Below are 15950 nucleotides of genomic sequence, written 5' to 3'. Positions count from 1 at the left end.
ACCTTCCAAGTTTCTGACCTTCTCCACTGAAAGCTTTGAACTTCAGTCTAGGTCTTACATATTCCTGCTCTTGATGGTCTTCCATATCTAAATTAACTTGACCTCCATGCACTAGTCGTTGAAGTTCAGCAGGAATCTCTCTTAGCAGCAGAAAAAAGAACAACAATGAGGAAACCTATAGACTAAGTTGAACAGTGAATTGTTAAAAGTGATTTGGTTTTTGCCCAACTGTTTCTTTAACATTCTATCAAAAAATAGATACACTCTTCTCTATAGCCTTGCATATATTTAAGGTGATCATATTTGTTTGGAAAAAATAAAGGACAAACCTGAAAAACAGACAAATCTGAAAGAGGTTGATAAAGATAGAAAAAGGATAATTGTTTATGTTTTTAACTTTACAAAGAAAAATTCAAGAGCAAAACCAAGAAAAACTTCATAAACATACTGTATATTCTAATAAAATTATCTAAAATCAAATAGTATATATAAATTTAACTTTAAAAAGAGAATCCTGTTTCCATATTTTTCACATAAATGTGAAAGGCTGTGCATTAACGGGTATCATTTGTACAGCAAAAATTAAATGACCAAAATAAAGGACGAAAGTTGAATTTTTGTCAAATAAATAAATCTAAAAGACAGCTTTCTGAAATAAAAGACTCTGTTTTATAATACTGCAATATGGCCACTATCTGGAAGGCAGACAGGGTCAGAACTATCTGGACCTCGAAGGAAATGCCCTTGTCCTGCCAAATGACACTGCTTGAGTGACAATTCAGAGAGCATGCCAATCCTGTTAGACTTACTGGACAGGAAGCATAACTAGTGACAGGCAATCCTGCCAATAGCCAGGTTTTGCGCCATGAAAAGCTTTATAGCTGACAAACAGAATCTTTAAACTTACTGGGCAACTAGTACAAAGTAATAGGGTTACATGTATATTAATGTATACCTATAACTACTCTCACTACTGCATGTTGGACGGGACATCGAAGGTTCACCAGAAGTTCTCGTTGAGGTTCATTTTACATAACTTCACTAGGTCCATTCTACATGGTTCCGAGACAGTCGTATTCATACCAAAAGGTTAGGTCTTTTACCGTATTAATTACGTGTTCTACCTAAATACGTTTCCGGAAGGTTCCGTATTAACGATGGACAAGAAACTTGTATTCGTTACCCTCTAGCAAAATCCTAAGATCCACCATGGGCAGGTGACCCCAAAATCTACAGCCATTGTTCTTACAAGAGTTGATTCTAAGCCTGTTCTTCCTGGTCCAGATGCCCACAGCACTGAGATAAAATCTCAACATCCATGATGGATTGAGATATATAACTGGGTATCATCAGCATGCTGATGGATGACTTCACCCATCCTCACCCAGTGGTCTCATTCAGATATTAAAAGAATATTTCTGAGGAACTCTGAGCAGTTAGAGCAGACAGGTCCTGATAATACATGAAGAGATGTCATAGTTGTTCAGCATAGTGGATTTTGCAAAAACCATAGGAAACAGACTAGCACTCAACTTGGCCATTAGCCCAGTCCCACATGCTAAGGGTTACCTTGGTACCTCAGCTCATTGAGCCAACTGGACCCAGGTCAGTACTACCACCAATGTGCAGTCAAATGTCACTGCTGCTGTTACACAAGTACTAATCACTGAGCAAGCACTTATCATCACTAGCATCCAACATCCCATTGCCTAGCAGCTCCTCCTGCTGCTGCTGCTGCCACCAAGCAATTGGTTTCCCTATCCAGTTAGTCACCTCCATCTCCAGTGTCATCTATGGCTTCCATACTGACTTTGATTACTATCAGTATATTCTACTTCCCACAAGGCTGCTTCTTGCCAACTATTCTGGAGCTCTAATTGTTCATGTTTTCACCACTACTGCTCCCAAAATCCTTAATATCCAGTAATAGCTTCAATGGCACCAGAGGTCTCTCCTTTCCTTTCACTACCATCACCTTTGTCTGTTATTAAATGCAATATATACCTATCTAAACTCTGGTACCCATCAGAAATTATTATCTTGCCTCAGCACCATTACAAAAAGCTATAAATAAGTCTCAGAAACACCAAAGGAAAAGTTGTAATCTAAGAATGACAACTAGAATGTAGTAAATTTATCAATATTACATTTTAAAATTGCATGAAGTGAGACCATAAAATAGGGAAAGCATGGACACTACAGTGTCTGGAATTATTTCCAACCTCTTTAACAGTGAGACCCATAGGAGATACCTTTTTTCTTCTCTAACCTGTTATATCCATATAGTTCTAAACTTCCAACATACATATTTCTCCATAGATGCATGGACATGCATTGCCTCTGAATGGGTGTATGTGTCTGTGCATGCATATGTGCATCTAGAATATGTGTTCCCGCTCCTTCCATTCATTGCTTCTGCATGTTTATTGATATGTGTACATTTTCTGTCTAGATATGGTCAAGGTGTCTTTATATATGTTGCATTTTTGTTTAAGCTAGCTTCTGTTCTTGTTTTATGTTATATCTGTTTGTGTATCTGGGTCTAGGTGCACTGAGAAGGGCAGGACAGGGTGCCTAGAGAAACCAGATAGGGCATCAATTCTGGAATTCTTTCCACCTCTTAATAGCAGTTCTGTCCTGGGGGGTTAAGAATTAAACATTACAGCATTCCAAGCTGCTCTCCTATATCTCCCATAGGGAATTTGGATTTTTTTTCTGGAATGTTATCTTCTTCAATTCTTTGCTAGTTCCAGGCTATTGTGTGCTTCGCTCACCACACTCAATATGTGGGTTCTATTCTCTGACAAACGTTTTAGATAATTTATTTACATAATTTATTTCCAATATTTCATTAAATTGGAAAGAACAACAAAAGATCTGGGGGATTTGAGAGAGCCATCTTTTCTGAAATGATTCTTTTTCTTGTGTCAGCAGACATGCTTAATTACAACTCCCATATTTCCTGCTGAACATAGTTTGGAGTTTATTATGCTATTCTAGCTCTAATTGTTTTTTGAAACAAAAGACATAGTTTTGAAATATTTGTAAAATTAAAAGTACTCTATCAAGATGTTTTTATAAATCACACATGCATGATTCGTACCGGTCAAATCTAGGGAATAGAATTGTTTAGCAATTATCATCTGTTTATTTGCTTTGGAAATCAAAGAAGTACTAATTGGTTGCAAATAACTTTTTCTTTCTTACATATTTATTATTTCCCTGACCTTAAAAGTTTATCCACCTCTTTGAACCTTCATATTAATGAGAACAGTCTACTTGACATTAGTGAATTGGTGCTCCAGAAATGAAATCTCTTTCCCCAAGAAATTCTTTAAAAACTTTTCTGATTCTCATAAGAATAAAGATAATCAATTCATTAAGATTGTAGCACTAGCTTTATATTTAATTTTGTAGGTAGGTAAATAGGTGACTTCTAATAGAAGGTTTTATGGAACAAATGTTTTAAACGAAGCTATTTTGACAACATCTTTTGCGTTTATCTTAACTTTTTTTAACTTACTGTAGTTATTTAAGTTTCTTTTTGCAAAAGCAAATTCTTGCTGAATCAGGAAGCTCTCTTAAATATTTCTCCAGTTTTCATAAGGCATGTGGCAAAAATATCTTGATGTAGTGCTTAAGATGCTGAACTAGAAACTAAGAAACTGTAAGTTATAGTTCACACTTAAGCATGAGACCTAGAGGACTTGCTGAATTAAAATTAGAGGTCAGTTTCTCTCAAAGGGTGGTTGTGAGGAAAATAGAATCAGGAACACTATGTGTACCCCCTTAGTGTACAAAAATAGGGAAGGACTGTACATTTCATAATAAATAATTTTTCATGGGACCTTATAGTAATTTTCCACATTGATCTCCCAACATCATTTAACACATTTGGATTTTTTTTTTAGGAAATATTCAGCAAAAAAAATTCTCTACTTTTTATTCTGAGTTTCATCTGACTTGCTTAGACAGAGCATCTACTATATCTCAGATTCATTAGCAAGTCTATCTTGAAGAATATAAGCACAACCTCCTACTCAATGAATAGAAAATCTACAAAAATATCAAGGCAATGCAAATGTATACCAATGTATTATTGTACTAATATTATAAACCTACCCTCTTTTAACAGATTCAAGAAACTGAGCATTGACTGGATCTGTGTAGGATCTCAGCTCTCCATCATCTAAGCTGAAGCCATTCCTCCACAATTTAAGCAAGATCTCAACCTATTGATAAATCATAATAATGACTTATAAATTATGATTTTGAAGACAAAAATGTTTCTACCAATACATATTGACCTGATTCTCAGTATTATAGCACTTAATTTAAAATGATCATCTGAATCCTTTAAAACTATACAATAGTTCCAATTCAGAATCTTTCTAACTATTGGGAAACAAATAGCTCTGCACAGAAATGCAGAAATTGCAGCTTGCCGAACTAGAGCACAATATTTCTAGTAAAAAGCTCTCCCTTATGATGTTAGCCACCCTTCTGCTTTTTAATGCATCACTAACTATAGCTGTGGATAGTTTTTTTCAGTATATTTCCTATCCAATTGAAAAAAGTGCTTATTTGACAAACTACTCTGCATCCAAGAATACTAGGAGCAGTAGCTTCTACTTTGTCCTTCACAAGACATTCTCTTCATGTAGGAAGACTACATGGCCCACTTTCCTCTACAATGAATCATGGCCCTCCCTTCTGCTAGTCCTGGCATTTGACATGACTATGTCTACCTGGACAGGTGGGAGACTGAATTCAACCTTAGTGCATTATAACGTTCACATATGAATTCATGATGTACATAGGGACAATTAATTAGTGCTGAAAAGCCTAGAGCAGAACTTGCTAATATAGCACAACAGGTCTCTATATTGCCATATCTATTCTTCAGGCATACTACATGTAAGTGTAGACCATAAAATGTATTTGTTTATTTGTTGTAAGAAATCAAAACAGTAAAATAAAAATAAGCTATTCAATATATTAAAAGGTTATCTACCTAATTTATCTAAATTCAAGATAGTGAGTCTTCATAATACATTTTATTTTATGGAATATAAAGTAAAATATTTTCAGTATTAAAACACCACTTTCCTAGCAAAACAGTATTCAGTCAGAATAAAATTATATTCTCAGTTGGCCAAAGGCATCCAGAAAAGGGCCCACCTCTCCCATGGCAAACAAAACTTTATCTCCTGATCTTCTTGATCAGGCAGAGAGAAATGGGAAGAATGAACATCATAAGTATCAACCTAGAACCAAGATTCTAACTTAAAACATGTAGTCAGGTCACACACAAAATAATGTACATTTATTTAGAAGAATACATTTTTCTGTGCTTTCTTTTTATGACAATCACATATTCATGTTTAAGTCTTCACTTCTCTAATATAGAATACAGAAGCACAAATACATTTAACCAAATTAGAAACATATTTAATAACCACAGAGTTTATATTTTTGTATGTATATGCAACTTAAAGTGAAGTCTACATTGAGAGAATCATATTGATTCTCTTTTAATAGGGAATTTTATTTACCATAGTTTTACTTACATCTTGACCATACTGATTTTCTCCATGTATATATTCAGAATGCTTCCGAGTAGAGTCTCCCAATCTGTATCCACCTCCAGAAAATGACTAATAAAATATTTAAAATAGAGATCTGCATTATAGTTAAGACTACTTACTTTTAACATCAACTTATACACAGTTTATGAATGGATTCTTCATTATTATTAACTGCAATTTTTTAAAATATATATGCTGGGTACTGTTAGAAATTGAAGAAAACAGTCTATTTAGTCAAATAATCTGTAAATTAGAAACAATGTCTTTAGTTGCTATAAACAAAAATAAAAAAATAAAAATCAACTGAATTCATTTTATCATTATTAAATGATAAACATATCCAAGGCTATATTTTGTGGCCAGCAACTATTGAATTTGATAGTTTATAATTAGGGACAGAACCAGGGCTTTTTTTATCATAGAACGCCCAGAACGGAGTTCCGGCACCTTTTTTGGATGGAACCTTGTAGGGTAGGCAAGGCGGGTTGTATGACGTGTGTGAGTTCCGGCACCTTTTTTTTTTTTTTTTTTTTACAAAAAAAGTACTGGACAGAACAATGCCATACTTTCCCCAAAGAAATGAGATTATGTGAAATTCATGCAATAAATGTAGATTGGATCCACTTATCATATCGAATATTTTGTAATTAAAACAACATCTGAAAACATAGTTTGCACACTCATTACAAATAAGTGGTGGTTTCATTGATAAACTGAGACCCTAATTGCTAATCTGCTTCTAGAAACTACTAGGTAAGAAGGAGTAATTTAAAATGCTGTGGTCAGATTACGTCTAGTACACAGGTAGCTCTCAACTTATGACCACAACTGGGATCAGCATCTCGGTCGTTGAACAAAGTGGTTGTTCAGGGAGATGCCCTTGTTTCTGCTTTGTTAAAAGACCAAAAGACCAGCATTCCTGGTTGCAATCATTAAGCTATCTCCCAGGTTGTTAAATGGACAAAGTGAAAGAGCTGCCTGCCAAGTTCGGCTCTCCTTTGGCCAAGGAAAAGAACTGTTCCTCTCAGCAGGCAGCAGCAGCAGCTTGCATCCTCCCCTGCTGGCTTCTGTACTTTCTGGGCAAGCCAGCCAAGAAAATTGCAAATGGCAATCACATTATTGCAGGGCATTTGGGAACTGGTCATAAGCTCACACATCCAGATTGCAATCATATGATCAGGGGATGATAGTGCAATGTTTTGCAATGGCCAGAAGGGCTTTACAGGCAATAAAGTATCCTTTCTGAGGTCGTCATAATTCCAAACAATTGTTAAACAAATGGTCATGAGTTGAGGATTATTTGTACTTTGTCCAGATTGACTGCCACAATACTAAAAAACTGAGATACTGCAAGGAATGCAGAGAAGAGTAACAAAGATGGTGAGGCTAAATCTTCTGAAGACAATTTAAAAGAACTAGGCTTGCTTAGCCAACAGAAGAGAAAGCTAAGAAATAACATGAGAACAACTTCCTATACTTGAAAGGGCTGTATAGAGCAGGGCTTTTCAACCTTTTCATCCATTGTACCACTTTTAGGATATGGCAATATCCGAGTACCACCAGTCGCCTAGCAAGGTGTCAAAAACTTGATGACCAAAAATGAAAAGGAAAAAAGTGATAAAGTACAGGGAGTCCTCGACTTACAACAGTTCGCTTAGTGACTGTTCAAAGTTACAATGGCACTGAAAAAAATGCCCCCCAAGCCACAGCTGAGCAAGACACCTGCCTGCCCGCCCAGCGGCGTTCTTCCTCCTGTCCGAGGTTTTCATTGTTGTGAGCATTTCTGTTGAGGATTGGCAGCGGAGGTGAGGGGGTGTTTGGTTTTTATTCCCCGTTTGCTGGGTGGTTGCAGCAGGTTTTGGTCACTTCACATGACCCTGGGACACTGTGACCGTCATAAATATGAATCAGTTGCCAAGCATCTGAATGTAAATCACAAGACCCTGGAGATGCTGCAACATTCCAGCTGATCAGCGCTTCTTCTGGGCCCAGCTGGAGCCTGGCACTGATCCTGGCGCTTCCACTGAGCCCTGACAGCCCTGCAGCTCCAGCCATCTCTCGCTCAGGCTTGTGCGGTGCTGCCACCAGTTCCACTTTTCTAGGATGGTCGCGTACCACCTGCCATGTGCCAATGTACCACAGGTGGTACCCGTACCACTGGTTGAAAAGCCCTGGTATAGAGAGTATAGATTTATTCTTGCTAGTGCCTGAGTATAAGATAAGAATCAACAGATGGAAGCTTTACAGACAATGATCCAAATACAAAATAAGAAGAAATTTGCTGACTATAAGAACTATTAGGCAGTAGAACAGCATGCTTCAATTCATGGGTCTTTCAAACAAAGCTCTGACAATGATTTGTCTGGGATGGTGTTCTAGGAAATGAAAATATTGGCTATTGTTTCTATGCAGGATTTAGGGCCAGGTGAACTAAATCAGGCCTCATGGAAAAAGTATTGAACCAAAGTCTGTGCTATGGTCAATTTTGCAGTCCAGGGGAACTATTTGTAATCTAAACTGCAACTGTACTTTACTCAATATAATTTTGTTAAGCTTGCTGGTCTCAAATGTGTATTTAGAACACAAGGACTGGAACTGTGAGAAATGGGGAAGTGAAAGTAGCTGATGGGTGTGGGTTCAGATGTAGATGGGTATGAGGAAAGTTATGGTCAGCAGAAAGTCTGCAGAAAGTGTAAGGTTGCTGACCATCTGCCTATAGTTTAAGATGAGTTAAGGTATAAAAGATTGAGTCTGGACATGGTTCGAGGCCACTGGCCCTAGCCGTCACTGCTATGACTGCTAGTTCAAAGCTGGTTCTCCTTGCAATGGGTTTAAGTAGGTATATGATTGCTTTGTGTTCTAAAAATAAATAAATAAACCTCTGATTCCTAAAGTGAGATGTTTGTAATGTGCTGTTGTGTCTTTTAATGGATTTTTTCCACGACAGTGTGAAGACTCCTGCCCTAATCAGGCAGTTGAATTAGCACTTCCTAATCCTTTGATTCTATGAAACAAAAATGATTAGCAATTAGGAGAGTAACCTGGGGAAAAGTTCTGATGTTTGCTGAATAGCTAAGAGATCAAACTTACACTTATATTCTACAGTTAAACTAATACAACGTATGAATTACTAAACAAAGGAAAAACATGCAAACAATTTTTAGATATATTAGCAAATATGACTATGAAATGTGGTGACTGGGTGTGCTCTTTTATATAAAACAAAAATATAAGCTAACTGATATGATTTTAATTTCATTTATATATAAATATATTTCTAGCAAATTTGAAGTTTCATCTTTCCATGCCATGGGACCAATGATGATGCTGGGTTCCATGCCAGATTGTAATGATCTTGCACTTTCTCATGAGAAAAATAATGATAACCACACTTCTATTTTACCAATCAAGTTTTACAAAGGACCATGATACCAGCATTTGCAGTTATTTATTGCTATTAAAGTGTGGCAGAAATATTAAAAGCAGAAACATTTTTTCAGTAAACTTTACCACCATTCTTGTTCTCTAGAAATATTTATCAAAATTCCTAGCCTTTTAAGTACAATTTAAGCATGATTTTAAGTTGAATCAAATCTCAACACGAACATTTTTGCATTAAAATAAATGTTCTAGAAAAATGTATATACACACTTTAGCTTTATGGCAGTCCCCTGAAGCTCTTGATACTTCATCTAAAGGAACTGCCCCATGTTCTCTTGCTTCTTTGAAAAGTTCATCAACTATTTTACTAGAGGTCATATTGCCAGATGACTCAACAATTCTGTATTCTGTATCACCTGAGTAAAATCTTTTTTTAAAAAAAAAGAAAGAACAGTATTAGTCAAAACGTTTAGATAGAAACTCAGCTTTCCAAACAGAACTGGATTTTATATGGATTCTCAAATAAAAGCAGTTAAAATACTTAAAGCAAGGGATTTTGCAATAAAATATCCTGAAAATACTGTACTAAATTTCTATGAACTCCCAGTTCTCTTATTCTCCATAATATAATAACTATACAAGGTTGATAAAAATAAGCCTTGCCTGAAGCAGTTCCTTGCTGTCTCATTCTACAGCAGTTCCTGCTAGGCTCTCAAAACTTCCTTAGGAGAAGCTGAATAGATTTTTTTTAAAAGTTCAGGGCTGTGAGTATATTTCATATACATGATTTTAGCTGGAAAAAGAATCCACTGGCAAAATGGTGGAAAGAGACGAATTGTACTGAGATGCATTTATCCCATCTGAGATGTAAATTTTATATTAAAGATATACAATGAAAGAATAAGGACTAGACAGACCATTCTATATTTATCACTAGCAAAGAAAGCCATACAGCTATGTAATGCTTTTAATTCTAATGCAAAAATAAATGCTTCAAAGTTGGCATCTGCAATTATTTAAACCAAACACAACTTTTTCAGAGATCATATGGCAGCCATAGAGCATAGTTGCACAATCCTGGGAAAAGACAAAGTTACTGTAGCAATAGCAATAACACTTAGACTTATATACTGCTTCATAGTGCTTTACAGCCCTCTCTAAGCAGTTTGCAGAGTCAGCCTATTGTCCCCAACAATCTGGGTCCTCATTCCTCATTTTACCAATCTCGACCCACTTGGAATCAAACCCCTGGAGTCAGCAGTGAGTTAGCCTGCAGTACTGCATTCTAACCACCACGCCACCATGCCTCACTGTCCACCTGTAAGGACTTTAAGGTATTCCAGACATCACTGTCCTCTCTAAAGCACTCCATTTGCTTTGAAATCTGAAGCTCTAAAAATTAAAAAATGCATTCCATCCTCGTAGAATATATTAAGGCAATGTTAAGAAATGAAGAGAAATAAATCACATAATTACTATTACGAGAGCCAGTTTGATGTAGTGATTAAGGCATGAGGAAACCAGGAGATTGTGACTTCTAGTCTGGCTTAGACATGAAGCCAGCTGGGTGACTTTGGGTCAGTCATTCTTTCTCAGCCCAACCCACCTGACAGGGTTATTGTTGTGAGAAGAATAGGAGAGAGGAGTATTAGATGTTTGCCACCTTGAGCTCTTTATAAAAATAATAAATATATGAAAATAAAATAAATATATCAAATGTTTTATTTTATAGTTGGAAACCAATAGGTGCAGTAGTGAGTATGAGGAAAGACCAAAAGAGTTTAAAGATCTTCTTTATACTTTTAAATAAGTATTAAAATAAACAAATTACCATAGTAGTTAGAGAATAAGGTAACATAACGTTTTTCGGGGGATTAGAAACGTGAAAGGATTGACAACAAATTTTAAATATCAAATATTTTGGATTAAATTGATACAGAACTTAAATAAATACATCAGTCAATAGCAAATTTATAGCATAGTCATTCATTAATTTCAGCAGAGTTAATATAAAAGCTTTATGGTAGTCAAATGATTTCCTAAATAAAACACAATTACTCTTACTACAAACATATTCATGTTCATTTAAAAATAAGTTACCCCATGTTTAATAGTCTTTACTCTCATATAAATAAGCACAATTTATACCCACAATATTAAATATATTTCAATATCAAGAAATATTCATTTAAATGCTTGTCAATATCAATATATCTATGTTTATAGGAACTATCACAATCATTTCAAAGTATTCTATCTTTCAATAGCTACAATGAACATTTTTTATACCTTTGAACTGGTAATCGGGGATGACTGGCAACTCTAGCTGTTGGTCTGCCTGAATGTGGTGGTTGTCTTTTAATTTCATCTTCATATAATCCAGCCAGTGCCAGCTACACAGAATATATGGATTAATCAGTGTCTATTGATCCAAAAAATAAAGTAGTACGAGCTATTTTCAATTTCAGGGGTTGGTGGGAAGGAACAGTACAGATAAGTAGTTGAGCACTGACAGTTATTTTTTCTTCATTAAAATCTCATAACTGACGAACAATATTTACCAACTGAATACTTCTTAATATGGATGTTGTTAACATACTATTTTACTACCAACCTAAAATGGCAAAGTAAGATTAAAGGCAGTGAGTAGAACAAGCTCACACTAGATAGTGATTCATTTTCCGGAGCTTTGCTGAACTACAAGTTTTCTGTTTCTTCAACATTGGCAATGGGGCATATGTGCTTTCCATGGTACGGACACAGTCAAGTTCCATTATCTAGAATCAGTGGAACTTGGAATTATATACAAGATTATCCTAAGCTAAACATATGCTACAGCTCATATAAGATGACAGCAAACATTTAAATTTTGTCAAATTGATAAGATGATTGATGCTATGATTAAAAATTATAGAATATAGTCTCACTAATATTAAAGCACATACATAAATTTCACTAATATTTCAGCACATCTCCCTTTTTCAAGATCTATATGTAATATTCTAAGTATGTGGAAGAAATAAAGCTCCATATGTACAATGTATATATGAATAGACTGGTGCTATTACTATTGCTGACTTGATGACGAATCTTTCTCACTCTTTGAAAGCAAAATCTTCGTGTCCCCCCCCAAAAAAATACCAGGAAAAGAAAACATGCCATCGATAAACGCCAGCTAAGCTAATGGTCCCCAGATCCGTTAAATAATTCAAAGGCATCTACTCAAAAAGGCAGCTTTCAATTTGTGCTTTCCAGTAAGGATCACTCCACTTTCCCTTGATCATAACATCGCCGCCGCTTCACTTTCTGAAGCGGAGCAAGTATCACGGGGGGAACCGACACTGCCAAGCCTCTGCTCCCAACCCTCATCATCTCTCCCTCCATCCTCTACCTGCAGATCCCGAACGGTGGGAGGCCGTCCGCTTGAACGGGGTCCTTTCTGCCGCTCAAGGCCACTCGGCCCGCCTGTTGCTCCTGCTTCCTCCGGTTCGTCCTGCCGTTTCCCGTCCGTTATCCCGTCGTCCGCCATCTTCGACAGGAAAGGAGCGGCTCCTGAGAGCCCGAACTACACAGATGCTCGAAGAGATGGGCGGAATCCTTGAGGAATTCTTCCGGCAGCAAGGGTTGCCGTGGCAACGAGGTCTTAAAGGAGGACCGCTTGGCACGCCCGGCCCCCAAACCTAGCTCGCTCCCTCTTCTGCGATTTTGCGCATGCGCATATTAGTGGGTTTCTCTTTCTCCGAGATTATGGAGGGAAGGGGGCCAGTATAATGCTTCCATCTGGTTAAATAAAGGGTTATTTTTCTGCGTAAATCTGAAATAATTCGGTCCCATGTTGACACTTGCTAGATTCTTTTACTACCCCTTCCCAGTAAAGACAACCTTTATTTTGCCGTAATGAAGAGCAGTTAAAAAGAGCAGTGCGGCAACGGTCCACTAGGAGTAAATGCCATTACCTCCATTTCATTATTTCGTTTTTTGTGCTGTTCCGTGAATCACTGAGTTATATGACCGTGGGGCTAACTTTCATTCATTCAAATAAGTAATCACTCATTCAGAAATGTGTGTGGATAGTACGATTGGGGCTATATACGTGAGGACAAAAAAGCCAGAATCCCAATGTATTACCTTTTTCTCTTTTTCACATATTTTACTGCCATGTATTCAAAGCTACGTCAAAAAGATGGGCTTGCAGGTCATGCTGAATGAGCCTTAATTGGATGAGCTTAGATAAAACTTATTTTATGCTGGCTGGATTTACACAGTTCACTAAGTGCAAACCAAAATATATTATGCCTTGTTGCAATATGTATAAATGCAGGATAAAGGAAATTCACTGAAATAGACACCTTGCTCCTATCTAAATAGGTGAGCATGGAGAAAGCTGATAAAGGATTGGTAAGATGGGGTAATGTTGTGTATACCTCATAATTTTATCTGCAGCACAACATCATTTCTGCTGTTTTAGTAATTCCCTGCCAATCATCCAGTTTGGATAAGATTCAACACTTCTCACATTGCCAGTAGTCCTGCCTGGGAGTGTTGCTATTAAAAGCAGCAGAGTGTGGAGATGGAAAAGGACAACGGACTGCATGCAATGGTTCATGAGGCTAGGAACATACTTGATCATCAGATTTCTAATAAAATAATTTCAGGAAGGACAAATAGTGAAATTTGCCATCAGCACTCCGTTATATCTTATTCAGAGTCGGTGTGTCTAATTAGAGGTCTAATTGGTCCTTTTGTATGCATCTGAAACAAAGCCAATAAAAATGGTCCTTCCCAAGAAGGAATGGGGGAGNGGGAGGGAGGGGGAGAAAGCAGCAATTTCTACCACTGCTGGAACAGTGAGGAGAATGGGAGGATGCAGATCCTTCACTACTAGGGGCAATTCCTGATCTTATATCTGCAGTTGCCCTCATTACAGTGGGGTCTGGCAGAAGTATTATTGAACAAATGTAAAGAAATCACTGTTGTGATTTAGAGATTAGAAGTTACCAATAGAGAATATCAGTGTCACATAAGGTTCATATCCCAATTGGATCCTCAAAAATAAGTCAGAAGGATGAAGCCTTGTTCAATTTTGCAGCGAAAGGGAAATGTTCTCATAGACACAGAGCATTGTGGCTGGATGGGAGCATGTGGACGTGTGGTGAATCAGCTGGAACCTTGCAGGTCCAGAACCCTTATGTCCCTAGCTGCCTTCAGCCATGTGACTCAGAATGTTTGCCTAATGTTTTGGAGAATTGTATGGGAGGACATGTCGCTGATGACCAGTAAGAGTCACTTGTTGAGATGGGCAGTTATAGAAATACAATAAATACATAAGGCCATTGGGGACCTGGGACAAGCCATCTTTTTGAACAACCTCTGCCCCTGTTTATCAAAACACCTGCTAGAAACTATAAGAATGAAACTAGGAGAAACTGTCTTAAGACTGAAAACTGAAAAGGTCCTGGGAAAAAATAGAAGATGGTGGGAAACAGGAGTTTCAACCACACTAATAGGAAGTGGAGAGGGGTGCCAGCTGTAGACTGAATTACAAATGAGTGGAGAGATGGAAGTAATATTGTTATATTACTTGAAGACTGCTGATATATTGGTAAACTTTCAAATTACATGTCACATTTTCCCCCTTCTCCCCCTTTTAAAAGAAAAAAAGACCTAATTACAAATACACTCTGGAATAAAAATCTACACAGCTGTTTTATCTTTGTATATAAAAATCCCCAGTATAAATATGAATAAAGTCATGGAAAGATTGACTTTTACTCTACCTACTCATTATCAATGGCTATTGTATGGGAAACATTTATAACAATTGAACCAGATTAGATCTTGTCTTTCCTTGGATGCCATATTCATTTGGGATATATTTACTGCTGTCTTGCTCACTGCTTGATTTTGAATTCATTTAATTACAAACAAAAAGCATTTCAGCCTCAGGTTTACACAACTGACTCTGTTTTGTGTTAGGGTTAGTATTTTGGGTTGACTGCTGTATCATGGCAAAAAGCTGTCTTGTTGACTCACATTTTACATGGTTGTGTTCCCTTGTCAATATCTTGTAAAGCTTTATAATTTTTTTATGAATTCTTCACTTGTAGTTTTGCAGAAAGTGGAATTCTGCCAAATTACCATCAGTAATCCAGTAAGCAGAAAACCTATGCATATTGTCTTCAGGGGCAATCTTGCTCTCATATTTTTACCGTTTGTATTTTCTTAGCATGCTGCTCCTTTTCTGGTTTCCTTTCTTCAGTCGTTTTGTTTCCATTGTATAAGTATATATAAATCAGGTACAACCATTTCATTCTGGAGTAACTGTTTGGCGGAGTCACTTTGTACAGGCTTCTAAAATTCTTTATCTGTTGAAAACTAGTGGTTGTGTTTGTATTATATACTTTCCCATGGTTACATTTAATTAATCTGCTTTTAAGGCGGCTTTGACACCTTGAACATAAATCAATCATGTTAATTGAATTTGTACAATGTACTAGTCTAAAACATAGCACTTGCTAGCTTGAGGCTTAATGTGACATGAAAACACAGCCAATACTTTCTTGGATCTGATTTGTCCCTGTCTTGTTTTATGTGATGCTAAGTATCTATACGTGCCTCTTTGCTTCCCAAGCTAAAGTTCCCATCATTAATTTCATTAACTTTGTTAAATATTTTGTTATGAAAAGAGGGAGCACAAAACTTTCAGAAACATGGGGACACTTACATTTTCAATTCCATGTGTGAAATCCCTGCAGAGGGAGACAAAGGATTATAATTGTCATTTACAGCCAACAACATAGTGTTTTCTCTCCACTAATATGGATGGATTCTAATAGAATATGACAGCAATATAGAAATACTGCACTACAATTTCCGCTGACTATTGTACCAGAATAGCAAGTGTTTGCTGTATAGAAAAACGCAATGAGCTCTAAATTTATGAAAATTTTAATTCAATGTGTTAATCTTTAAAGTGCCCCT

General features: G+C 36.7%; 1 protein-coding gene across 1 annotated transcript in view; it reads right to left on the bottom strand.

Annotated features, from left to right (window-relative positions):
* The window catches only part of UBXN2B (UBX domain protein 2B), a 14628-nt gene extending 2130 nt beyond the window's left edge, over nucleotides 1–12498 (bottom strand). The window contains exons 1-6 of the mRNA XM_029283417.1: nucleotides 12361–12498; nucleotides 11259–11362; nucleotides 9240–9396; nucleotides 5571–5657; nucleotides 4123–4232; nucleotides 3–140 (exon numbers count right to left, since the gene is read on the bottom strand). Of these exons, the coding sequence (XP_029139250.1) occupies nucleotides 3–140; nucleotides 4123–4232; nucleotides 5571–5657; nucleotides 9240–9396; nucleotides 11259–11362; nucleotides 12361–12498 (734 nt within the window). The remainder of the gene's footprint in view (nucleotides 1–2; nucleotides 141–4122; nucleotides 4233–5570; nucleotides 5658–9239; nucleotides 9397–11258; nucleotides 11363–12360) is intronic.
* Between the last annotated feature and the right edge of the window lie 3452 nt (nucleotides 12499–15950).

This window comes from Protobothrops mucrosquamatus, unplaced genomic scaffold (genome assembly GCF_001527695.2).
Source record: "Protobothrops mucrosquamatus isolate PMUCROS unplaced genomic scaffold, P.Mucros_1.0 scaffold79, whole genome shotgun sequence".
NCBI classification, from domain to species: Eukaryota; Metazoa; Chordata; class Lepidosauria; order Squamata; family Viperidae; genus Protobothrops; species Protobothrops mucrosquamatus.
This window is presented reverse-complemented; position numbering and strand designations above follow the sequence as displayed.